Genomic DNA, 27,261 nt, shown 5'->3' with positions numbered 1-27,261 from the left:
AAAAAGAAGGTGCTCCGAATGTGTGGAGGGAGATAGCAGACTGAGGAGAGAGTTTGGATTGAGTGCTCAGGGGAGCTGTGACTTTGTGAGTTTAAATGTGACTTCAGCTGATGAACTGGAGCAGTATTTTTCAACCTTTCTTTCCGGGGTCCCATTTTTACCAACCTGCCAACCTTCGGGACACAACCCGGCCGGACTCGGCGGCCCACGCCGGCCGGACTCGGCGGCCCACGCCGGCCGGACTCGGCGGCCCACGCCGGCCGGACTCGGCGGCCCACGCCGGCCGGACTCGGCGGCCCACCATTTTCTCTTGCCTTTTTTGTTGCTGACAAAAATGGAGGAAATAGTTTTGGGTCCCTTTGGCCCCCTGAACTTGGAAAAAAAAAGGCTGCAACCATATTTGTTTTAAAAATGCGGCCGCACTGCGCATGTGTGCCCGATCATCGGTGTGCATAGGACAGCACAGAACAGGCCCTTTGGCCCTCGCTGTTGTGCCGAGCTTTGTCCGAAACAAAGATCAAGCTATCCCACTCCCTGTCATTCTGGAGTGCTCCATGTTCCAATCCAATAACCTCTTGAAAATTCCTAAAATGCCCGACTCGACTATCACAGCAGGCAGTCCATTCCACACCCTAAGCACTCTGAGTAAAGAACCTACATAGAACATAGACCAGTACAGCACAGAACAGGCCCTTCGGCCCTCGATGTTGTGCCGAGCAATGATCACCCTACTCAAACCCACGTATCCACCCTATACCCGTAACCCAACAACCACCCCCCCCCCCCCTTAACCTTACTTTTTTTTTAGGACACTACGGGCAATTTAGCATGGCCAATCCACCTAACCCCCACATCTTTGGACTGTGGGAGGAAACCGGAGCACCCGGAGGAAACCCACGCACACACGGGGAGGACGTGCAGACTCCACACAGACAGTGACCCAGCCGGGAATCGAACCTGGGACCCTGGAGCTGTGAAGCATTTATGCTAACCACCATGCTACCGTGCTGCCCCCATAGGATGACTACCTCGACATCCCTCCTATATCTCCCACCCTGAACCTTATAGTTATGCCCCCTTGTAACAGCTAACCCGAGGAAATGGTCTCTTTTAAAAAAAATGTTTTTCAGTTGACTTTATTTTACATAACAATTTGTACACTAGGTTGCCCACGGCCGAATCCGCCTCTAGACTGGAATTCTGTAGCTGCACCAGCTTCAGCCTTCTTGTCTGACCCAAGGGGAGGAGTCCGCCTGTAAGTGTCCCTGTCAGCTTCACCTCGAAGACGAGCTGGACGGTCCTCACCGAGACATTTAGGTCATGGCCTGGCTGTCTCAGGACGGGTCTGGCGACCAAGGGTAGCAGGAACAATTTCTGGAGGAAGGTGAAGGTAGTCACCTAGGTACTGGATGCCTTCGTTTGTCAAGTACCAGTAGAAGTGTCGCCAAGCAAACTGCTCCTTTACGTAACCACGTGATTTCAGAGACTGCATGGCCTTCATTACGTGTAGGTTAGGGACATTCTTGTCTGCCAACTCTGGATGTTTTGGCATATTTCTGTTTCTGTCAGTTTATTGGCTTTAATATTTCCTTCCTTGTACAGAAAATGACGAGGAATACTGATAAAGCTATTGCGGAAGAGAGAGACATCATGGATGTGACTGAATTGTCAGATGAAGATTTAAAAGAACAGCTTATAAAACATGGGTTTTCTGCAGGTCCTATTGTGGGTGAGTATTAATACAGAATTGTGCAGTTATTATGGAATGTATGGCACAAACAGGCTGTCTTTCGCTTATAAGTGTTGAAGCCTTGACACAGTTAGTTGGCAGGAAATACCTTTAATTCCTCAGCAATTATGGGCAAGGAAGACCATCCAGCTGACCTGTTCCTCCGCCAGAGAGTTATCCATTGAAACATCGAGTTATGTTTTAAATTATTCAGAGCTTTCACTTCCACTATCCAAAAACTCTTCTGTTATGTAAAATGTGAATTGATCGTTTGCTTGTTTGACTTTATGTTCCCATTATCCTTCTCTCTCCATTCAGTTTCATTCATTACTTGGAACATCTTTCTGTCATTTACTTGTATCCCTCCCATATCGCATCCCATCGACCAGCTCACGCCTTTCTAATACGACTGCCATCCCCATTTCATTCCTTCCGTGCATTCCACGTATCCTGAACCACCCTCCCAGTAAAGAGTTCTGATGAGTGGAGAATCTTCCTCCTGGTATCTTCAGTAGATATTTTTGATGATTGTGTTTGGGATCCAAAAATGTACAAACTTTTGTGGGTAAAATGGCAAAGTGCTGAATACAGTGCATATTACATCTTGTTTCTCTGGGCACTGTGTCTTGTACTTTGGTCTAAGCGAGCAAGTAACAATAGGATGGCCTTGCCTTTAGGAATACATGTCATAATGCTGGGGTGATGCTGACTTTGAATGGTGAGATTTGATTACTGATCAGGAAAGCTGAAAATCGTTTTATTATTCGGGCAAAATCAAATTGTTTCATTCCACAAAGCAAGACACCAGACCTGCAATGTTGGCAACTAGCTTCTGGAAATGGTTATGTGAAACCTGATGGAAACAGCCTGTGCCTTTTGTAGGCAATGTTTGATCTCCAGTCACTGTCACCTTGTGTTGTGCGGTTGAGATTGGGAATTACGTTTTTCATCATGCACTCGTGGGTGTAAGCACTAATGTGAAGATACCAAATGGCTAAGTAAAGGGGAAGAGCAATCCGAGTCCCATTCCGGAGTTGGCAAGTTATCTTTCCACTTGGCTCTGTTACCCAGCTGAAATAGTATTATATGCTGATCAGTCTTGTCTCTTCCAATAATGTGCTGATCACTGTTGTACAAAAAACAAAGAACAGGCCCATTGGCCCTCCAAGCTTGCGCCGACCATGCTGCCCATCTAAACTAAAATCTTCTACACTTCCGGGGTCCATATCCCTCTATTCCCATCCTATTCATATATTTGTCTAGATGCCCCTTAAATGTCACTATCATCCCTACTTCCACCACCACCTCCGGCAGCGAGTTCCAAGCACCCACTACCCTCTGTGTTTAAAAAAAAAAGCTTGCCTCACACATCTCCTAAACCTTGCCCATCGCACCTTAAACCTACGCCCCCTAGAAATTGACCCCTCTACCCTTGGAAAAAGCCTCTGACTATCCACTCTGTCTATTCCCCATATAATTTCGTAGACCTCTATCAGGTTGCCCTTCAACTTTCTTCGTTCCAGTGAGAACAAACCAAGTTTACTCAACCGCTCCTCATAGCTAATGTCCTCCACACCAGGCAACATCCTGGTAAATCTCTTCTGCACCCTCTCTAAAGCCTCCACATCCTTGTGGTAGTGTGGCGACCAGAATTGAACATTATACTCCAAGTGTGGCCTAACAAAGGTTCTATACAGTTGCAACATGACTTGCCAATTCTTATACGCAGTGCCCGGCCAATGAAGGCAAGCATGCCTTATGCCTTCTTGACCACCTTCTCCACCTGTGTTGCCCCTTCAAATGACCGTGGACCTGTACACCCAAGATCTCTCAGACTTTCAATACTCTTGAGAGTTCTACCATTCACTGTATATTCCCTACCTGTAAAATGCATCACCTCACATTTGTCCAAATTAAACTCCATCTGCCATCTCGCCGCCCAAGTCTCCAGTCGATTTAAATCCTGCTGTATCCTCTGACAGTCCTCATCGCTATCCGCAATTCCACCAATCTTTGTGTCGTCCGCAAACTTGCTAATCAGACCAGTTACATTTTCCTCCAAATCATTTATATATACTACGAACAGCAAAGGTCCCAGCACTGATCCCTGCAGAACACCACTAGTCACAGCCCTCCAATCAGAAAAGCACCCTTCCATTGCTACTCTCTGCCTTCTATAGAACATAGAACATTACAGCGCAGTACGGTCCCTTCGGCCCTCGATGTTGCGCCGACCTGTGAAACCATCTGAAGCCTATCTGACCTACACTATTCCATTTTCATCCATATGTCTATTCAGTGACCACTTAAATGCCCTTAAAGTTGGCGAGTCTACTACTGTTGCAGGCAGGGCGTTCCACACCCCTACTACTCTCTGAGTAAAGAAACTGCCTCTGACATCTGTCCTATATCTACCACCCCTCAATTTAAAGCTATGTCCCCTCGTGTTGGTCATCACCATCCGAGGAAAAAGACTCTCACTGTCCACCCTATCTAACCCTCTGACTATCTTATATGTCTCTATTAAGTCACCTCTCAGCCTTCTCCTCTCTAACGAAAACAACCTCAAGTCCCTGAGCCTTTCCTCGTAAGACCTTCCCTCCATACCAGGCAACATCCTAGTAAATCTCCTCTGAACCCTTTCCAAAGCTTCCACATCCTTCCTATAATGTGGTGACCAGAACTGCACGCAGTACTCCAGGAGCGGCTGCACCAGAGTTATGTACAGCTGCAGCATGACCTTGTGGCTCCGAAACGCAATCCCCCTACTGATAAAGGCTAGCACACCATATGCCTTCTTAACAGCCCTATTAACCTGGGTGGCAACTTTCAGTTATTTACCTGGATGCCGAGATCTCTCTGTTCATCTACACTACAAAGAATCTTGCCATTAGCCCAGTACTCTGCATTCCTGTTACTGCTTCCAAAGTGAACCACCTCGCACTTTTCCGCATTAAACTCCATCTGCCACCTCTCAGCCCAGCTCTGCAGGTTATCTATGTCCCTCTGTATCCTATAACATCCTTCAGCACTATCCACAACTCCACCGACCTTCGTGTCATCTGCAAATTTACTAACCCATCCTTCTACACCCTCTTCCAGGTCATTTATAAAAATGACAAACAGCAGTGGCCCCAAAACAGATCCTTGCGGGCCACCACTAGTAACTGAACTCCAGGATGAACATTTGCCATCAACCACCACCCTCTGTCTTCTTTCAGCTAGCCAATTACTGATCCAAACCGCTAAATCACCTTCAATCCCATACTTCCTTATTTTCTGCAATAGCCTACCGTGGGGAACCTTATCAAACACCTTACTGAAATCCATATACACCACATCAACCGCTTTACCCTCATCCACCTGTTTGGTCACCTTCTCAAAAATCTCAATAAGGTTTGTGAGGCATGACCTACCCTTCACAAAACCGTGTTGACTATCGCTAATCAACTTGTTCTTTTCAAGATGATTATAAACCGATCTCTTATAACCTTTTCCAACATTTTACCCATAACCGAAGTAAGGCTCACAGGTCTATAATTACCAGGGTTGTCTCTACTCCCCTTCTTGAACAAGGGGACAACATTTGCTATCCTCCAGTCTTCCGGCACTATTCCTGTCGACAAAGACGACATAAAGATCAAGGACAAAGGCTCTGCAATCTCCTCCCTGGCTTCCCAGAGAATCCTAGGATAAATCCCATCTGGCCCAGGGGACTTATCTATTTTTACATTTTCCAAAATTGCTAACACCTCCTCCTTGTGAACCTCAATTCCATCTAGCCTGGTCGACTGAACCTGAGTATTCTCCTCGACAACATTGTCTTTCTCCAGTGTAAACACTGACGAAAAATATCCATTTAACGCTTCCCCTATCTCCTCTGATTCCCCACACAACTTTCCACTACTATCCTTGATTGGCCCTAATCTTACTCTAGTCATTCTTTTGTTCCTGATATACCTATAGAAAGCCTTAGGGTTTTCCTTGATCCTATCCGCCAACGACTTTTCGTGTCCTCTCCTCGCTCTTCTTAACTCTCCCTTTAGGTCCTTCCTGGCTAACTTGTAACTCTCAAGTGCCCTAACTGAGCCTTCATGTCTCATCCTAACAGCCTTCTTCTTCCTCTTGACAAGTGCTTCAACTTCCTTAGTAAACCACGCTTCCCTTCCTCGACAACTTCCTCCCTGCCTGACAGGTACATACTTATCAAGGACACGCAGTAGCTGTTCCTTGAAAAAGTTCCACATTCCGATTGTACCCATCCCCTGCAGTTTCCTTCCCCATCCTATACATCCTAAATCTTGCCGAATAGCATCATAATTGCCTTTGCCCCAGCTATAATTCTTGCCTTGCGGTATATACCTTGGGGCCTCACGGTAGCATGGTGGTTAGCATCAATGCTTCACAGCTCCAGGATCCCAGGTTCGATTCCCGGCTGGGTCACTGTCTGTGTGGAGTCTGCACGTCCTCCCCGTGTGTGCGTGGGTTTCCTCCGGGTCCTCCGGTTTCCTCCCACAGTCCAAAGATGTGCGGGTTAGGTGGATTGGCCATGCTAAATTGCCCGTAGTGTAAGGTTAATGGGGGGATTGTTGGGTTACGGGTATACGGGTTACGTGGGTTTAAGTAGGGTGATCATTGCTCGGCACAACATCGAGGGCCGAAGGGCCTGTTCTGTGCTGTACTGTTCTATGTTCTATACCTATCCCTGCCCATTGCTAAAGTAAACATAACCGAATTGTGATCACTATCACCAAAGTGCTCACCTACATCTAAATCTAACACCTAGCCAGTTCTGTATCCACCTTGCCAGCTCACTCTGATCCCGTGTGACTTCATCTTTTGTACTAGTCTGCCATGACTGACCTTGTCAAATGCCTTACTGAAGTCCATATAGACAACATCCGTAGCTCGCCCATTTCCTCTTGCTCCACACATAGATTCCCTCCTCTGTCCTTCAGTGGGCCAACCCTTTCCCTGGCTACCCTCTTGCTTTTTATGTATGTGTAAAAAGTCTTGAGACTTTCCTTAACCCACTTTGCCAATGACTTTTCGTGACCCCTTTTAGCTCTCCTGACTCCTTGCTTAAGTTCCAATATCCCTCGTTATCCAAGGATCATGAAATTTGCCATATTTATCCTTCTTCCTCACAGTAACATGTGAGGAATCCTGAATTCCTTTCAACTCACATTTGAAAGCCTCCCATATATCAGATGTTGATTTACCCTCAAACATCTGCCCCCAATCTATGTTCTTCAGTTCCCGTCTGATATTGTTATAATTAGCATTCCCACAATTTAGCACATTCACACGAGGACCACTCCAATCCAGCTCTTGAAAACTTACTGAATTGTGGTCACTGTTCCCAAAATGCTCCCCGACTGAAACTTCTACCACCTGGCTGGGCTCATTCCCCAATACCAGATCCAGTACAGCCCCTTCCCTAGTTGGACTATCTAGTGTTTTAAGAAGCCCTCCTGAATGCTCCTTACAAACTCTGCCCCATCCATCCCCCTAGCACTAAGTGAGTCCCAGTCAATATTGGGGAAGTTAAAGTCTCCCATCACAATAACACTGTTGCTGTTACTCCTTTCCAAAATCTGTCTACCTATCTGCTCCTCTATCTCCTGCTGGCTGTTGGGTGGCCTGTAGTAAACCCCAACATTGTGACTGCACCCTTCTTAATCCTGATCTCTACCTATATAGCCTTGCTGCCCTCTGAGGTGTCCTCGCGCAGTACAACTGTGATATTGTCCCTAACCAGGAGCGCAACTCCTCTGCCCCTTTTACCTCCCCATCTATCCCGCCTGAAACATCTAAATCCTGGAATGTTTAGCTGCCAATCCTGTCCTTCCCTCAACCAGGTCTCTGCAATGGCAACAACATCATAGTTCCAAGTAATAATCCAAGCTCTAAATTCATCTGCCTTACCTGTTATACTTCTTGCATTAAAACATATGCACTTCAGGCCACCAGTCCTGCTGTTTTCAGCAACATCTCCCTGTCTGCTCTTCCTCGGAGCCATAGTGGCCCTATTCCCTAGTTCTCCCTCAATCTTTTCACCGTCTGACCTATTGCTCCGGTGCCCACCCCCCTGCCATACTAGTTTAAATCCTCCCGTGTGACACTAGCAAACCTCGCGGCTAGGATATTTATGCCTCTCCGGTTTAGATCCAACCCATCCTTCTTATACAGGTCACACCTGCACCAGTGGTCCAGATAACTGAAACCCACCCTCCTACACCAGCTGTTTAGCCACGTGTTTAGCTGCTCTATCTTCCTATTTCTAGTCTCACTGGCACGTGGCACAGTGAGTAATCCCGAGATTACAACCCTTGAGGTCCTGTCTTTTAACTTTCTGCCTAGCTCCCTGAACTCCTGCTGCAGGACCTCATCTCCCTTCCTGTCTATGTCGTTGGTACCAATATGTACCACAACCTCTGCCTGTTTGCCCTCCCCCTTCTGGATGCCCGCTAGCCGTTCGGAGACTTCCTGGATCCTGGCACCAGGGAGGCAACATACCATCCTGAAGTCTCCTTCACGTCCACAGAAGCGCCTATCTGTGCCCCTGACTATAGAGTCTCCATGACTATTGCTCTTCTGTGCTTTGACCCTCCCTGCTGAACATCAGAGCCAGCCGTGGTGCCACTGCTCTGGCTGCTGCTGTTTTTCCCTGATAGGCTATTTCCCCCGACAATATCCAAAGGGGTAAACCTGTTCGAGAGGGGGACAACCACAGGGGATTCCTGCACTGACTGCCTGCCCCTTCTGGTGGTCACCCATTTCTCTGCCTGCACCTTGGGTGTGACCACATTTATATAACTGCTATCTATGACTCTTTCCGCTACCTGCATGCTCCTAAATGCTTCCAACTGCTGCTCCAACCGAACCATGCGGTCTGTGCGGAGCCCCAGTTGGGTGCACGTTCTGCAGATGAAGCCATCCGGGACGCTGGAAGCCTCCCGGATCTGACACAGCTCAAGGTCAGAGCACTGCACCCCTCTAATTGACATTGCGTTAATTAGTAAATTAAATTTAAAAAAAAATTAAAGTTACTGTTAACTTTCTGTTTCCTAGCAGTAGATTTCTACTATAAATGCTAAATACAGTAATCTCTGATCTCTGGCTTAGATACCCCTCATTATGATTAATTAATTAATTATGTTTAATTAGTTTAACTGTTTAATTTTAAAAGTCAGTGCAGATTCCCTTTAAGCCCCCCTCGCCCAAAATCACTCAGAATAGCAGAATATCTATCACTTACCTGTTCCCAAGCTGCTCCCTGGCTCGCTCTCTCTCCCACTCCTGAAAATGAAGGCCGCTGGAACCTGGGGGTAAGATTTTATATCACCTACCTTCCCAGGGTGCTCCCTGGTTTTCTCTCTGCTTCCCGGAATGCACTCTGGATCTCTCCCTGCTGATTACCAGTTACAAAGCCAAACGAAGGAAACAGAACAAAAAGGGAAACAGCAACTCCTCCCACTCCACTGTGTCTCCTTCACTTGCGCAAATTTTACTGAGTGCGCTTTCTGTCTGTCTGTTTTTTATACAGAACCCAGCTAAACAAGATGAGTCACACTATTTAAGCTTCAAACAGAAGAATACAGTGTACACCCATGTGTCTCTAAACAGGCCTCAGGTGACTGACAGATAACTGCCTCTCAGCAATTAGTGTGGGGGCAGCTTCAGCCAATCAGACACTGAGCTAGACACTGACCTTTAAACTGAAAAACAGTTTTGAAGATTTGGATTCAGCACTTACCTCTTTAATTACCGTACTGCCAAAATTACCATGTTCCAATTCCCACTCTGGCTGTGTCCCACTCACTCAGGCTGTCTCTCCTTCACCTGCGCAAAGCTTAACAAAGTAGATTTGTTAAAAGCCATTTCGCTTTTCTCTTATGTTTACATTTTCTTTTTCTTAGTGATTGTGATTGAAATACTGCAGGTGAGATGAGTAACATGTTCCCCATTCTTTCCCTCATTGTGCAGCCACCACTAGAAAGGTTTACGAGAAGAAGCTGGAGCAGCTGATGGACCAGGGCTCAGTAACTGAGGAAAACCAGCCAAACGGGAGCACAGATTCTGATCAGTACAGTGACACAGAAGAAGGTGAATAATCCCAGCTTAATGGAAACTCTTACTTGTAACTAAAGCAGAAAAGTGTTGGAAAAGAAAAAACAGTCTCGCAGCTCATGCGGAGAGAGAAGAGTTAACGTTTTGAGTCTGTATGAATCTTCAGAGCTAAAGAGAGCAGTGTAGACAGCCAGTGATTGGTGGGAGTTCCCACCTAACACTGACCTCGCCCGAGCTGCTCCACCCTCTCTTAAACAGTACAAAATCATTCACTTATCTCTCTATCTCTGAAGAAGAGTCATGCGGATTTGAATGGTTAACGGCTTCTCCACAGATGCTGTCAGACCTGCTGAGTTTATCCAGCATTGTTCTGTTTTTATTTCAGATTTCTAGCATCCGCAGTATTTTGCTTTAATCTTTCTTGTAACTGCCAGTTTATAGAAAGAAAACGAGAGATGCTCTCTGGCACTGCTTGTGATGCAGAGCGAGGCCAAAAGCACGGGTTCAGTTCCCGTATTGGCTGAAATTGTTTATGAAGGCTCCATCTTCCCAACCTTACCCCTCACCTGAGTTGTGGTGACCCTCATTTTAAATCACCACCAGTCGGCTCTCCCCCTCAAAGGGGGTTATCTTATGGGTGTATCTTTTGGTTATCTGGGACTATTGCATTATTTATTTTGAAATATGAATTCCAGGTGCTTAACAAAAGTTCTTGAAAATAGCAAAATCATTGAGTCCAGCCATTTCTAATTAATACCACCAGAAAAAAAGCTTCCACCCCCAATATTCATCAAACATTTCTCTCTGATTCTTGCTCTGCCTATTAATCTGAGTTTGTAATTAACCAAATGAGATCAACAGGAGCTGAGTCTTCAGTTTGGGTCAAGAGACCAACATGAATCAAACTGTTGTGGTGAACTGTGACACTCCAATTTAATTTTCAAAACTTCCATACTATTCTGTCACCACTGACCTGATGTTCGATATATTAATAACCCTTTCAGTTAACAGTCTCTGAATCACTCTAACTGTTTCATGCTAGTCTTACGTTTATGAAGGCACTGAAGGAACAGATTTTCAGGGAAGTTACCAAATGGTGCATGAACCATAAGTATTGTGTTGATGGGAGACTTTAGCTACTCCAATAATGAATGATGGAGTCATTAAGAACAGAGATGGGAGTATGCATCTCTCATCCTTTTTGCTGTTGTGAAAGGTGAAAGTTTCTTCAATCTCTGTTTATAATTAAATCGTTTTACCCTTGCCTTAGTTAGCCTTTCCTGTACTTACCCCATCCTTCCTAAAGCAAGTGCAGTAATCAAGCACAGTATTTAAATGTAACCTAACCAATGATTTATAAATATATATAATTGATGGAGTATTTCTGAAGTTTAATTTTGTTTATGTCACATCTAATGTCACATCATTTCATTTCATTTCATAATGGAGCTCAGCTGAATCAATAGATTGGCAATGGAATAGCAGGCTGGTGTTTAAAGCTGAGTCAAGTATAAATTAGCCCTGTATCTTAACTCCATAGAATTTTGACCCCTCAAGTAAAAACAAAATGCTGGAAATTCGCAACTCACATGGGCATCTGTGAAGAGAGAACTGAGCTATCATTTTGGGTTGATAAAACCAACCTTTAATTGTATATAGTACAGTACAAACTTTCCCATTGGTCCAGTTTGCATTAGTACTACAAAATTTGTTTTCAACCTCAACTAAATGATTTGAATTCTCCCCGTTAGTTATCCAGGTTGGACTGGTTCAGTGCTGTGTAACTGCTGTCTAAACTGGTGCTTGTTTTTCCTCTGTGTGATAGAGAGATCAGGTGTGTTGACCTCTCAGAAGATTTCTGTGATCGGAGAGTAGTTCTCGAACGTAGTGGATTATTTACCTTTGTACTTGCCTTTTGATTATTCAGAGATCCTAAGTGAAAATAAGGAGCTGTTTACAAGCAAGACCAAGACTCCCGTAATAACCAGGCGCAGACAAACTGAGTACAGTTGGGTAAGTGATTTTCATGGATTATCCCATAACATTTTCAGCCTTGATCTCGTCAAAAATCCAATTATATATTTAAACAATTATATACTGATTAGAAATTGATTAACAATCTGAATTAAGCCGCACAAATAACAAAATGGGGTATAGTGCTGGAAACAATGATCTTTCAGGTAATTTAAATTGAGAGCAATGCACTCCAATTAGAGCGATCGGTGGTGGTGTTCCCATGATGGTCCTGATCGCAGGAGAAGAGCCCAACGCCCACAACCAGCATTTATATTAATAATGACGGCTACAGACCCAGAACCCCCCCCCCCCCCCCCCCCCCCCCCCCCCCCCCGAGGGCAATGGTGATAAGATTCCACAGGTACTTGTATAAGGAGCGCATTCTACAGTGGGCCAAGCAGACACGGAGCTGTAAGTGGGACAATAGTATCCTGCGGGTCTACCAAGACCTGAGTGGAGGTGGCCAGGAGAAGAGCAGGCTTCAACCAGATTAGGTCGAACCTTTTTAAGAAAAAGGTGAAGTTCGGACTGTTGTATCCGGCCCGTCTCTGGGTCACGTACGAGGAACAGCACTTTTATCTCGTGTCGCCTGAAGACGCGCTGGACTTCGTGGAAAGGACTGGTGGTGGACTGAGAATTTTTTAACTTTGCTGCAGCGTTCATGTTTTTTTTCTTTCGGTTTCTCTGTTTTTAAAAAAAAGTTTCTTGTTTTTCGTTTTGTGAAGGCTATTTGTAATGCCTTCTGTGTTGATTTTGGACCAGTGGCAGAGCTGAGTGAGTTAAGGTTTTCATTTGCACTGTTCGGGAATGGAGGGGTGCTTGTTTAGATTTTGGTATTTTTCTGTTGGGCAATTGTGTGGGGATTGTTTGATGTTGGAGTATGTTTGCATGAGCGGAGGGGGAGGAAGGGGAGGGAACAATAGGTGGGAGACTATCTGGCGCCAGGGTTAGGGGCCACCAAGCTAGCTGGGCGGGCTAGCTCACGGATGCGCAGTGGGGGGTGTGCATATGTTTGGTTTATCAAAGGGGTTGGGTTACAGAGCGTTACTGGTGGGGGTGGGGGAAATTGTTCTGCTGACGAGGGAGGGACTTGGGCCAAGGGACAGAGAGGAGGTTGGGGGCGGAGCATGGGCTGGAGGCGGGCCCAAAAAAGGGGATGGCTGATCGGTGAAGAGGGAGGGCAATGAGCCCCCCCAAGGAGGGGGGGTTAGATGTGGGACTTTTGGCTGACAATGGGGTGTGCGAGCAGCTGAGGAAATTTATTCAGAACTACCTGCAGGTCAACGACACGGGGGAAATTTCAGCAGCGGTGGTCTGGGAAGCACTGAAGGCAGTGGTTAGAACATACAGTGCTGAAGGATGCCATTCGGCCCATAGTCAGCACCGACCCACTTAAGCCCTCACTTTCACCCTATCCACGTAACCCAATAACCTCTCCTAACCTTGTTGGACACTAAGGGTTAAGGATCGATAGGAGGTATGCGGAGACCCCAGAGGCAGGGCTTTTAAGGGAACGGCGGAGGCTGCAGGCAGAGTTCGGCTTGTTAACCACAGGGAGGGTGGTGGAGCAGCTGAGAAAGGTGATCTATGAGTATAGAGAGAATGTCAGCAAAATGCTTGCACAGCAGCTTAGAAAGAGGGAGACAGCCAGGGAGATAGGGAAAGTAAATGACGGAGATGGGAACCTGGTTGGAGATTCAGCAGGGATGAATAAGGCGTTTAGGGATTTCTCCAGTTGGCTGTATAGGTCGGAACCCCCTATGGGGCCGGAGAGGGTGAGGCACTTCTTGGGGGAGCTTTAGCACACTGGGCTAAATCGCTGGCTTTTAAAGCATACTAAGGCAGGCCAGCAGCACGGTTCAATTCCCGTACCAGCCTCCCCGAACAGGTGCCGGAATGTAGCGACTAGGGGCTTTTCACAGTAACTTCATTTGAAGCCTACTTGTGACAATAAGCGATTTTCATTATTTCATTTCCCAAAGGTGGATGGGGAGCTGGTAGAAGGGCTGGGGGCCCCGATCCGGTTGGAAGAGATAGTGGACGGTCTTAAGGCCATGCAGTCGGGTAAAGCCCCGGAGCTGGACGGGTACCCAGTGGAGTTTTATAAAAAGTTCTCTGGGATATTGGAACCGGTGTTGATGAGGATGTTCAATGAGGCAAGGGAGAGAGGGATGCTGCCTCCGACCATGTCACAGGCCACGATTTCCCTGATTCTGAAGCGGGACAAGAACCCGGAGCTGTGTGGGTTCTACAGGCCGATATCCCTGTTGAATGTGGACACCAAACTGCTGGCCAACATTTTGTCCTCCAGGATTGAGGATTGTGTTCCGGACATTATTGGGGAGATCCAGACGGGGTTTGTTAAGGGTAGGCAGTTGGTGGCCAATGTAAGAAGGCTGTTAAAGGTGATCATGATGCCCCCGGAAGGTAGGGAGGTGGAGGTAGTGATCGCAATGGATGCAGAAATGACTTTTGATCAGGTGGAATGGGATTATCTGTGGGAGGTACTGGGACGGTTCGGATTTGGGCGGGGCTTTATTGACTGGGTCAGGTTGCTGTATCAAGCTCCTGTGGCAAGTGTACGGACGAATAGGACAACATCGGACTATTTTAGACTGCACCGAGGGACGAGACAGGGATACCCCTTCTCCCCACTGTTGTTCACGCTAGTTATAGAGCCGTTGGGAATTGCTCTGAGAGTCTCGAGGGGCTGGTCCGGTGGGGGGTGGACCACAGAGTCTCGCTGTATGCAGACGACCTGCTGTATGTATTGGACCCATTAGTGGGGATGGAAGAAATCATGAGGATTCTAGGGCAATTTGGCCGGTTTTCGGGGTATAAGCTAAATATGGGTAAAAGTGAGATATTTGCGATCCAGGCGAGGGGACAGGAGAGGTGATTGGGGGAGCTACCGTTTAGATTAGTAGGGGGGAAGCTTTAGGTACCTAGGCATTCAAGTGGCGCGGGAATGGGACCGGCTGCATAAATTAAATCTGGCCCGGCTAGTAGACCAAATGAAGGACGGTTTTCGGAGATGGGACGCGCTCCCGTTGTCATTAGCTGGGAGGGTGCAGACGGTGAAGATGACAGTCCTCCTGAGATTCCTGTTCATGTTTCAATGTCTCCCCATCTTTATTCCGCGAACTTTTTTTAAACGGGTCAACAAAGTGATCACTGGCTTCGTTTGGGCAGGCAAGACCCCGCGAGTAAGGAAGGTAATGCTTGAGTGGAGTCGGGGAGAGGGTGGGCTGGCCCTGCCAAATTTTAGTAACTATTATTGGGCGGCGAATATAGCCATGATTAGGAAGTGGGTGGTGGGGCAGGGGTCGGCATGGAGCTATGGAGGCGGCTTCATGCAAGGCACCAGTTTGGGGGCGTGGTAACGGCGCCTCTGCTGTTCCTGCCGACACGGTACTCCACCAGCCCCGTGGTGAGAGCCTGGGGGCAATGGAGGAGACATGTGGGAGCACGGATCATCGGTCTGGTCCCCAATCTGTAATAATCACCGGTTTGCCCCGGGAAGTATTGATGGGGGGGGTTCTGGATATGGCGGAGAGCAGGGATTGAGAGGATGGGGGATATGTTTATCGAGGGGAGCTTTCTGAGTATGAGGGTGCTGGAGGAGAAATTTGGGTTGGCGAGGGGGAAACAAATTGAGGTATCAGCAGGTGCGGGACTTCCTACGTAAACAGGTGTCAACCTTCCCGCTCCTACTGCTAAGGGAGATTCAGGACAGGGTAGTTTCCAGATGGTGGGTAGGAGAAGGGAGCGTCTCGGACAAGGAACTTATGGGGTCAGAGGCGACGCAGACTGGAGAAAATCAAGTTCACCTTGAGAGGGTCACTGTTAGGGTTCGCCCGGAGGTGGCAACCGTTCATCGTCTTCTTCGCGGAAAATTAATTGTTAGCAGAAGGGGGAGGGTTAGTTAAGTTTAGAGTAGGGGGTTCGTAAAGGTGGGACCTGTAAGGGAGGGAGAATGCTTTTGCACTATGTTTCTAGTTTCATGTACATTGTTTATTGTGTTGCTGTTATAATACCAAAAAATACCTCAATAAAATGTTTATTAAAAAGAAAAAATAATGACAGCTAAATGAGAAGGAAATGTGACTGTGTGTAGTCTTTCGGCCAGAAGCTTCAGCGATGAGCAGGTTACACGTGCTTTTGGAACCAAATCATGGAGGAGAGCTTCTTCCATTTTTTAGCTGCTGGCAAGCAAGGCAAGAGGACTGTGAAGATGATTCATTTCCTTACAAGTAAGAGATGGCCAAAGGCACAAATAGGATGTGTACCTACTGGTCAGGATCTCGCATCTAATCTGTTGGAGAGAGCTGCCCCGGAAAGTCCAGGGCAAGACAGAGCAGTGCTACTGTTAGCTCTGTACAGAATTCCAGAGCCTCTGGTTAGCAGCCTACAAATAAGAAAATTGACTTGTGAACAAAGCAGTAAAAGATGATTTGGTTTTGCCAATTGTGCCAATGAAATTACGGGTGCAAAATCCTTCTGCAAGATTCTCCGTCCCGCCAGCCGGCCAGTGGGATTCCCCATGTGGGCAGCCCCATGCCGTTGGGAAATCCCCAGGCATAGGTGCACTGCCACCGTAACGAAGAATACCAACAGTGGAGAATCCTGCCTCGTGTGTTATGTGCAGAGAATTTACTGACAAATGAGAGAAGTTTCAGATTTTGAAAGAGAAGTGGTGGGTGGAAAATTCCTTTTGAGGTTGAGTCCCCAGAGTTCATTATTAACTGACAGCTGACTCCAAATTAATAGACTACGCTGCTGTACCTTGCCTGTGACAGCACAGTAAAAAAACACGCCAAAAACCACGAGGCTGTCTGAATTCTGGATTAGTATCTCCCAGGAATATGCACTGCTGAGTAAAACAAGCATTTTGTTGCTATTGTCCTTCACAATGTCCTATACGTGGGTTGATGGATCTTCGATTCTCCCAAAGAAGAAGTTGGCTCAAAGGAAACTGCTGAAATCTGCCCCTGGTATGTGATTGCCTTCTCCTCCTGTGAAACTGATTGGAGTGAGATCGTGAGCACCAAGCAGGCTCCTCTTTCACTTGTGTGTCATGGATCGCAAAGTCCTGCCGGCGTGGGTCACTATTCAACAGCTTAAAAAAAAAAAATCGTTGGAGTATTCCTGATGTGATAAGATTTCAGAGTCTGGAAATGATTCACGGTGATCTTAGACAGTGAATGCTCTCGTGTGGACATTCACCTTCTCCTTCAAGGGTTCATTCATTTGTTTTAGTTGAGTTAGCATCTGCTATTGTGAAAGAGAGGAATATCATTAGAATGTCACTGAGAAATCATCTAGTAACATGAGCCATTTACGTGGAATGTACAGTGCAGGACAGATCATTTGGCCCAGTTGGTCAATAACTGTTATTGATGCTCAATATAAGCTTCCTACCACCATACTTCATCTCGTTCTGAGTGATATCTTCTATTCCTTTCTCCTTTGTGCACTAATCTATCTTCCTCTCACATGCACCTACGTTTTAAACATGTACAGCACACCACACAATGACTGGCAGTTTGATTACACATGGGGCATGGTCTGCTGGAGAATATGTGGAGATGTTTCAAATGTGGAGCACTAGTGCATACAACAAGGGAGAGGGCAGATTTCTACCACTAATGTATGTGTGTACATTTTATATATGATGTGGAGATGCCGACGTTGGACTGGGGTGAGCACAGTAAGAAGTCTTACAACACCAGGTTAAAGTCCAACTGGTTTGTTTCAAATCATTAGCTTTCAGAGCACTGCTCCTTCCTCAGGTGAATGAAGAGGTAGATTCCAGAAACATTTATATAGACAAAGTCAAAGATGCAAGGCCATACTTTGAATGCGAGCATTTGCAGGAAATTAAGTCTTTACAGAGGTACAGTCTTTACCTCTTCATTCACCTGAGGAAGGAGCAGTGCTCCGAAAGCTAGTAATTTGAAACAAACCCATTTTATATATGTCGAGGCTTTCACGACCAGCAGACTTAGCAAAACACTTTACAGCCAATTAAGTACTTTTGAATGATGGTCACTGCTGTAAATGTAGGAAATGTGGCAGCCAATTTGCACGCAGCACACTAGGATTGTACAAACAGTAATAGAATATTACCAGATCATCTAGTTTTTGTTTCAGAATTTGGGTTGATAACTATTTGTTGCAACCTGTTAAAAGGCTACAACATACTTTCTAAAATACAAGCCGAATACGAGAAATGCAAAGCAAGTCGGTCAACATCTGTAAAACAATGATGTCTACCATCTCAAAGTATAGGCACCATACTCATTAACCTAACTTGGTCAATGCTCATGTACTCACGTACTTGGACATGTCCAGCATTTAGGATTTTTTTTCTCTTTGCTACAGTTGAGGGTAACTCACTGAATGAAACCAGAACTCTCTGGAACTCCCTAGTATAAATTTGATAATGAGTCCTGACTTAAATTAGTATATTAGTAAATTCAGGCAGCACGGTAGCATTGTGGATAGCACAATCGCTTCACAGCTCCAGGGTCCCAGGTTCGATTCCGGCTTGGGTTACTGTCTGTGCGGAGTCTGCACATCCTCCCCGTGTGTGCGTGGGTTTCCTCCGGGTGCTCCGGTTTCCTCCCACAGTCCAAAGATGTGCAAGTTAGGTGGATTGGACATGATAAATTGCCCTTAGTGTCCAAAATTGCCCTTAGTGTTGGGTGGGGTTACTAGGTTATGGGGATAGGGTGGAGGTGTTAACCTTGGGTAGGGTGCTCTTTCCAGGAGCCGGTGCAGACTCGATGGGCCGAATGGCCTCCTTCTGCACTGTAAATTCTATTATCTATATGTGCAAATCCTGCAAATTAGTTTATCTTTTTCAAAATGAGATCACAACAGCATATTGAGTAAGTTGCTGTTCTTTAGATTTGCCTTCTTTTTTCTGCCCTCGTATCTCCTGGATTTGTCAAGTATAAAATGTTGTTGGTTAGCATTTTGTTTGTAGCCTGCAGTATTTGTCAGTGATTTAGGCACTGCAAAACTTCACGGTTTATCTTTGCTGTGCTTGAATGAAATTTTAGGCTTTTTTATTTGTGAACTTTCTCCCACCTTTAGGGACTCAAACATTTAACTATAATTGACAGGTGTAACAAGTAGGGAAACCTGACAGTGATTCCAGTTTCAGGATTATTAGTAACCCTGAAATTTTTTTGTAAGTACTCCTTTAATCCTTTGCTAATTTGATTTTGAGTGTTAGAAAATTAACTGCATACAATCATTGTATTCTTTAAATCTTAGATCATCCATTCTTTCAACCTTGACTTGGTTTATTTTAATTTCTCTAACCTTGCTAGTGTGTGTATTTCTTTTGTTGTCCTTACAGTGCAGAAAGGCCATTTGCCCCACTGACACTCCGAAAGAGCACCCTAACCAGACCCCCCCCCCCCCCCCCCCCCCCGCCCTATCCCCGTAACTCCACCTAACCTGCACATCTTTGGACACGGGAAATTTAGCATGGCTAATCCACTTAACCTGCATATCTTTGGACTTTACCTTTTGTTTTGAATGCAATTCTTCTATATAAAATTGATTAGGATTGGAGATAAATACCGAGAGGCCACTGGAACTGAGGTGAAAAAGGAAACCGATCCTTGGGTGTAGAATGCTGCATGAGTGAATTGGAGTTCAGTGAATGCAGTATTTGGCAACTACTTAGCTTTTTATCGAATGTGACATTGGACTGAAACCACGGATTAAATTGTAAAAGATTGAGCAACAGTATTTTAGTGATTTATAACAGCAGTTTCTAAAACGGTCAAACACTGGTTCCAAAGTTCCAAAGCCATTTAAAACCGAGTCAGGCTGTCTAGAAGAACTTATCAAAGACAGCCACTTTGGAGAACATAGAACAGACAGTGCAGAAGGAGGCCATTTGGCATATCAAGTCTGCACCGACCCACTTAAGCCCTCACTTCCACCCTATCCCCGTAACCCAATAACCTCTCCTATCCTTTTCGGTCACTAAGGGCAATTTATCATGGCCAATCCACCTAACCTGCACGTCTTTGGACTGTGGGAGGGAACTGGAGCACCCGGAGGAAACCCACGCAGACACGAGAAGAACGTGCAGACTCCGCACAGTGACCCAGCGGGGAATCAAACCTGGGACCCTGGCGCTGTGAAGCCATAGTGCTATCCACTTTGCTACGATGCTGCCTTAAATGTGAATGGCCCCATATCTTGAAACATTCATAAAATATCCAGACGGCAACTATGTATTCAATTGGGTGTGGAACAAGCCATTTAGATGCAATCACTTTGGACTGAGAAAGGAACTCTTCCGGATATAATCTAATCATGCCTAAACTCTGAACCTGGAATAAACCTGCTGTGTCCATGTTTGGTAATTGATCAATTTGTGATGAGTCAAAAAAAAAATTTGTGAAGAAAATATTTTTCTCCAGGCTAAGCAGAACAGAAGAACCAAAGATGATATTTATGTCATGTTAAGTACAAGAAATACAATTTTCTCTTATTTTTTTAAGAGCTTAGCCTATAGTCACAGCACTTAAACACTGCAACACTCACTAAATTGACAGACATGTCCTTTTAAAAGTGCCTATTACAGTAATTTGGGCTGTATGTAAAGAGAGGTGCCATTCTCCCACTTTTCACCTGGCTGGAATGCAACCCATTGTTGATGCTTAACTTAAGGCTCAATGTGATGTGCTATTTATTCAGAGATACTGATGGCATATTTACAGAGCTTTTTAAAATTTGTGTGCGTATATTTTGCTACAGAAAAGTTGAAGAATTATAACCTCTCACAACTGCAGCTGCCATGATTACTGCCCTGTGTATCGGCCTTGTTAGAGGTAAAGTGATTTAATTTAAATTTCTTGGTGTGTGTGGAGTAACTTCTATAAATCTAACAAATATTTTATGCAGGAGAAACAAAGAGCAGAGGAGCTGTTGAACTGCTGTAGAGAGCAGCTGTCCTGGCAAATGGGAATTCAGAGCAAAAACTAGGGAAGTTGCCAACTCCTGTATCACACAGAGTGGACTCTCTTCCTTTAATTGCACATCCCTGTGGGTTGTGGGTCTTTCGTTTCTCTTGTTTTAAATTCATTTGTTACTACTGAGCTTGCTGTGAAAGCTTTATAATCATGTTTCATTTTATAGGTTGAACAAAAAGAGGCAATGAAGGACAATCTGCTGGAAGAAATGTTCCCCAATCAGGCACCAACGCCTACAGGGATCAGGTAGGGTAAAGATTGCTGCTTTTTTAAATATCCTTGAGTAACATGTTAGGTTCAGCCTGCTGTACCTAAAATAGAATATCTTTATAGAGGTTTCAATTCATGGGACGCTTGCAGCAAATATTGGGAAAAGTTTTTTAAATGATTCCATTGGGACAGACTCCACAGAAACCGGGCTGGGACTATTCTCCTGGTGAATCGAATAAGAACATTGGGCAGCACGGTAGCATGGTGGTTAGCATAAATGCTTCACAGCTCCAGGGTCCCAGGTTCAATTCCCGGCTGGGTCACTGTCTGTGCGGAGTCTGCACGTCCTCCCCGTGTGTGCGTGGGTTTCCTCCGGGTGCTCCGGTTTCCTCCCACAGTCCAAAGATGGGCGGGTTAGTTGGATTGGCCATGCTAAATTGCCCGTAGTGTCCTAAAAAAAAGTAAGGTTAAGGGAGGGGGGGGGTTGTTGGGTTACGGGTATAGGGTGGATACGTGGGTTTGAGTAGGGTGATCATTGCTCGGCACAACATCGAGGGCCGAAGGGCCTGTTCTGTGCTGTACTGTTCTATGTTCTATAAGAACCCAAGAATAACAGGGTTTTGAATTAAAAGAAGAGAGGGAGAGTTCCGGTGATAATAAATCTAAGTCTGAAGAGAGGAATCATGCCCATAGAACAAAATATAGAAACAAATGTAAATATCAACATGCTCGGATTTACCAAATCTCACAGATAATGTAAACAAATGGTAAAACCACTTCTGCAGCATAGTTGGCCTTATAAGAAAATGAACGGAAGGATGCCATTTATCCACTCAAGCCTATACTGCTGATCTGCATCTTAACTCCATCCACCCACCTTGGCTCCATAACCCTTAATGCCCTTGCCTAACATACATTTTTCAATCTTAATTGGAAATTTCCAATAACCGTTTTTTGGGGAAAGTTCCAGGTTTCCACTATTTGAAAATGGCTCCTCTTTATCTACCTTATCAACTCATTCAACCATCTAAACACCTCATTTGTATTACCCTTAAATTTTTTATATTCAAAGAAGCCCACGGTTCAGATGTACAGGGGTGCAGGCAAATTCCCTTTCAAAATCCCCAAAAAGCCTGGGAAAGATTTATCACCAGGGAGACAAATGAGGTTAGGTTGGGGATAGGGTGGAGGTGTGGACTTGGGTAGGGTGCTCTTTCCAAGGGCCGGTGCAGACTCGATGGGCCGAATGGCCTCCTTCTGCACTGTAATTCTATGCCCTAAGCTATTGAGTGACCAAACATGGAGAACAGGACAAGAACTGGGCATGCATGAAGCCTAGTTCCCAGCGGACTCGATGACTTCACGAGCTTGAGCTGCTGCCATTCTGTCCGAAAAGGAACACAGCTGTCCCACAGCTCAGCATCAACATCAATACAAGAGAACTGAAACATTTTTTGAAAAAGCTGAAAGCATGGAACACGTCGGCCAGGACATGTAGACAGAGAAACTGTCAGTTTTTCAACTTGGGTCTTCCTTCACAACTGAGAAATAAGTGACAAACAAGCATATTAACTGAAGCAAAAAGGAAGGGAAATTGGAGGGAGAAAAACAAATATGCAGCCAAACACACACACATCATTTAAAAAATATGGGATGGGTTAGGTGGAATGATTTAATAGATATCAGTCAAATAATGAATAGAAATATTAACACATTAAAAATACAGTTTCAACTGGAGAGCTGTGTGTGTGTGTGTAAGCCATGTTGGCTGGGGGAGGGGTGTTATTTACTGAGTTATGTTTACATTGTAATTACTATTATAAATCATAAATGCCTTAATATTTTTCAAAAAAAAGTTGCAAAACCTGCAGATATGAATTTGAGATGGATTTCAGAATGAGGATATTGCTAAAGTTATTTTGACCAAGTGTTGCAGTGTGCCAAGCAGAGAGATGCAATGTACTGGGCGGGATTCTCTCTCCGTTGGTTGACGCTGGAATGGGGAAAGACGATTGGGAGGAGAATCAGTTTTGACGCTGGAATTGTGGCGGTCGCCAGTTTCACATTAAATCTCAATTCTCCGGTGCCTCGACAGCATGTCAATGTGTTCCACTCCACAGGTACAATAAACACCATTGGCATGTCATTAATGGGCCTGACCCGGTATTCTCCGGGGCCTCCGATTCTCCACCTTCACCAGGGCGAATTCCTGACAGTGAGGTTCACTTGTGCTTTTAAAAATCATGAAACAGGCGCCATGGCTGCTGAGGGGGTGGGTATGGAAAGTGTCCAACGTCGCCATGGTTTGCTGACAGTCATACCGCCAGCCGCGGGGGTGGGTGGGCTGTGTGGTTGGGGTGGACGATCAGGGAACACTATTGCCGCAGCCTGTTACGCAGCCATGCGGCTGGTCACGTCGCTGACTGTCCATTGTGAATTTAGGCCCACAGGTTATATGGGTGTCCCCCCAGGTCACCCCCTAGATGCCCTCTGACCCCAGCCGACCCATCAATGGGATGGGGAGGCAGTGGCATTATCACTGGACTAGTAATCCAGAGACCCAGAGCAAGATCTGGGGACCTGGGTTCAAATCCCGCCATGGCAGATAGTGAAATTTGAAATTAATATATATTTTTATGGGGAAGCGGTGGGGTGTTATCACTGGACTAGTGATCCAGAGGCTCAGGTAAATTCTCTGGGGACCCAGGTTCGAATCCCACCATGGCAGATAGTAAAACTAATTTTGGGTGGCACAGTGGGTAGCACAGTTGTTTCACATTCCAGGTTCAATTCCCAGCTTGGGTCACTGTCTGTGCGGAGTCTGCATGTTCTCCCCGTGTCTGCGTACGTTTCCTCTGGGTGCTCCAGTTTCCTCCCACGGTTCAAAGATGTGCAGGTTAGGTGAATTGGCCATGCTAAATTGTCCTTAATGTCAAAAAAGGTTAGGTTGGGTTACAGGGATAGGGTGGAGGGTGTGGGCTTGGGTAGGGTGCTCTTTCCAAGGGCCAGTGCAAACTCGATGGGCCGAATAGCCTCCTGCACTGCAAATTCTATGATTCCATGACACTTGAGTGAACCTTTGAAATTATGGTCCACAATTTAATGTAATCCGTTGAATAATGTTTTCTCATACAGCTGTTACGACGCCATGGGCTAGTGCACAGTCACTTCCAGCCCCACTTGACCCTCAGTTGCAACACAATTGAAATTAACTTCTTTTTTAAAATACTTTGGCAATCAATAACTGTGGTCACAAGTTTGTAAATTTAAACACAATTTATTTTCATTAATGACAACTATAATTAAAGAGGCGGCAAATACAACTAGTTCACTGTTACCTCATTCCTAACATCCCTTAAGATGGGCCCCCCTTAACTCGGCACACCCTTTTTTATATATATATATATATATATATATATACATACACACACACACACACACACACAAGACAGACATACACACACACAGAGGGGAAAGAGGAGTGTAAAGGAAAATAATACTAAAAGTAAAAAGGATAAAAGATTCTTTCAGATGAACATCTTCCAGTACACCTTTCTTCAGTCTGGACTGTTGGATGAGGCCTTTGCTTTCAGTCTGTAATGGTTTTGACTGTAGATTCATCAGGATCTCAAGATTTCTCCGCAGAAGGCACCTCACCACTACCTTCTGAAAAGCAACTAGAGATGGACATTAAATGCTGGTCTAACCAGCAATGCCCGCATCCCGTAAATGAATTTTTAAAAAGATACTGAAACAGCAAGCAGGAAGCATTTTTGGAGAAAGAGAAAGAAAGAGCTTCTGTCAGCGGACAGGCACGTTCTGTTTCCTGGGTCCGCTGAAAACATAACAGGCAGGACCCAATCACTCTTTGTCGCCGGGCAGATTATGGTCTTTACCAATCCATCGGGCGTCAATCGAACCAAATCCCTCCAATCACACGAATGCCAGAAAAGTCTGAATTCTTCTGTTCAAAATCTAAATCTTCATAGCACAGTACTATTTTGCAACTTTTTGTGTTCCTTACTTCCTTTGCTCAACTTAAAGGTAATATGTCCATTAAATATCCATGTATCAAAATGATAACCACAAGTAAAAGAAATGGGAAATAAGCGAATCACAGCAGATACAGTTTACTCAAAGCCAGAAATGCAACCTTATTATTCAGGTTACCAAATTAAACAAAGGCAAGAGACTGGCAGCATTGATGAAGCATGATATTACCATTCTACAGAGGATTTACTATGGTTGTAGGACTGAATCAATTTGGTAGTCTATTTTAGGAACTGTTCTAGCTGAACCCAGTTCTATTCTTGTTCAAAATTTACACATACAAACACAGATAAGCATGCAAGCATGGACACACATATGCACATAAATATACATTCCCAGCAGGAGTCATTGAATAGTGATTAAGCTCATCTCCATAATTCTCGGTGCGCTTACAAAGGATCGGAACTGGAGCCTTCCAGAGTTGGGTTGCTACTCATTAGGTAGGAAGATTAGGCCTTTGGAGATCAAGCAAATATGAGTTTTTTCAATGGGCCTGTTGCTCTTAAAAACCCACAGCGCAGTTGAAAGTTTTAAGATCTGTAGTAAGCTTATAGTAAGCTTAATGTTTTTTTTCTGCTCCATTCTGCCTAACTTCATAGTGCCACTTGCCGGAGACCAATCAGAGGGGCCGCTGGGAGACCGATTGAATTCATGTTCAAGGATGCACTTCCAAGAAGATCTTTTCCCCAAAGTTCAGCCAGTGACGCAGGTCAAACCAGAAAAGAGTATGAATCACGCTCTGTCTCCATTTGGATGCAAATTGTGGTGCTCCTCATCGTGGCATTCTTCCTGTTCTTGGTTTATCAAGCCATGGAAACTAACAAAAGGAATCCATTCCCCTTCATTCCTGCAGATCCCTCCAAGTCAACGGCTGACAGTCACCAATGAGCAGGACGGTACAGGAAGCTTGATCATGAGTACATCCTCGAGTTCAGATGTGAACATACAGTACTGTTTTTTTCTATTGGAACAGAGACTGAGGGTAGGGGAATTATTGGGAGGAAAGTGATCATGTGGGAATGTTTAAAAAAGGCAGGAAAGGAAAATGGACATCTGATTTCTGCTTTAGAGATGGACTGTATCAGGTCTCTGTGCCATATAAGGAAAACACTCAAAATTACAGCCTCAAGACTTTTTTGTAAACTATTTTTCTAAACTTAGAATTTCTTCATTTTTTTAAACAATTGATCGTGGCACAATGAGGATAAAGCATAGTGAGGTGTTACAATATGTGTTTGTAGCCATTTTAAGTAGTAACTAATGAGGATTGTGTACAAAGTCAGTAATGTTGAATCATTTATTCCTTTTTTGAGGTGTGATTAGACTGGGCATGAGGTCAAAGATCTGTGTTCTAAAAAAAATACTGTTGTGCAGGTAATGTTGATCTGGTAAAATGAGGATTAAACTAGAATGAAAGATTTCAACATTACAGCTTATAGCAAGAAGTACACCTACTTCTAGCAGAATGCGTTCGAAAAAAAGTGCATCTTTCAATAAAGAATTTAATTGGGTAGAACTACAAATTGAATCATGAGCCTTGGCACATACCAATCTGTGGAATCAGATATTCTTCACTGTTCATTGTTATGAGGATTTCATTGTTTAATGTTAGATCACACAAGTATACTTGTTGGGTATTTTAACTGTCTGGAACCATGTCTTTAGAAGCCCTATTTATTAGCAATCATGTTCATGTTGAAATAAAATTACTAAAATAACGATGACTATGTAGCGCATATACAATTCACTAACATCATTCTTCTTTCTTGACAACTAGTGACCAGCAGAGCGTCACCTGCCACAACATTCCAGCACACTCCTTGGGATTCTCCTCATTAGCCATTATATCTTTGCTGGAATCCAGTTTGTGTGGATACCTTGCTCTGATGAAGAGTGATACGGACTCAAAACGTTAAATCTATTTCTCCCTCCGCAGATGCTGCCCGCGTTCTCTTATGTTTATGTTGGTATCCTAGTGTTTCCACTAAGGTTACAGTGGCCAATCAGGGAGAACCCACAAAGAAATTCCAGTCAAACTGTTGTCTTTGTTTTGAGCTGAATGCTTTGCTCCACTGAATGTTTGTACCTGACAGTCTTAGCTTTAACCTATTTGTTATATGTTGGGAACAATTAAGTGATATATATTGCTACATTAGAACTTGTATGAAAAATGGACAAATT

The 27,261-nt window shown here is 44.8% G+C and overlaps 1 protein-coding gene across 1 annotated transcript; it reads left to right on the top strand.

Annotated features, from left to right (window-relative positions):
• Positions 1-26,802, top strand: LOC119973220 (lamina-associated polypeptide 2-like). Its single transcript, XM_038810886.1, has 6 exons — positions 1-85; positions 1,603-1,729; positions 9,719-9,838; positions 11,730-11,815; positions 20,987-21,066; positions 25,680-26,802. Exons 2-6 carry the CDS (start codon positions 1,606-1,608, stop codon positions 25,966-25,968), a joined length of 699 nt encoding a protein of 232 aa, XP_038666814.1. The 5' UTR covers positions 1-85; positions 1,603-1,605; the 3' UTR covers positions 25,969-26,802.
• The last annotated feature ends 459 nt before the right edge of the window (positions 26,803-27,261 follow it).

The sequence above is a fragment of the Scyliorhinus canicula genome, chromosome 11 (genome assembly GCF_902713615.1).
Source record: "Scyliorhinus canicula chromosome 11, sScyCan1.1, whole genome shotgun sequence".
Taxonomy (NCBI): Eukaryota; Metazoa; Chordata; class Chondrichthyes; order Carcharhiniformes; family Scyliorhinidae; genus Scyliorhinus; species Scyliorhinus canicula.
The sequence above is the reverse complement of the archived record's forward strand: the minus strand, read 5'-3'. Positions and strand labels throughout refer to the sequence as shown.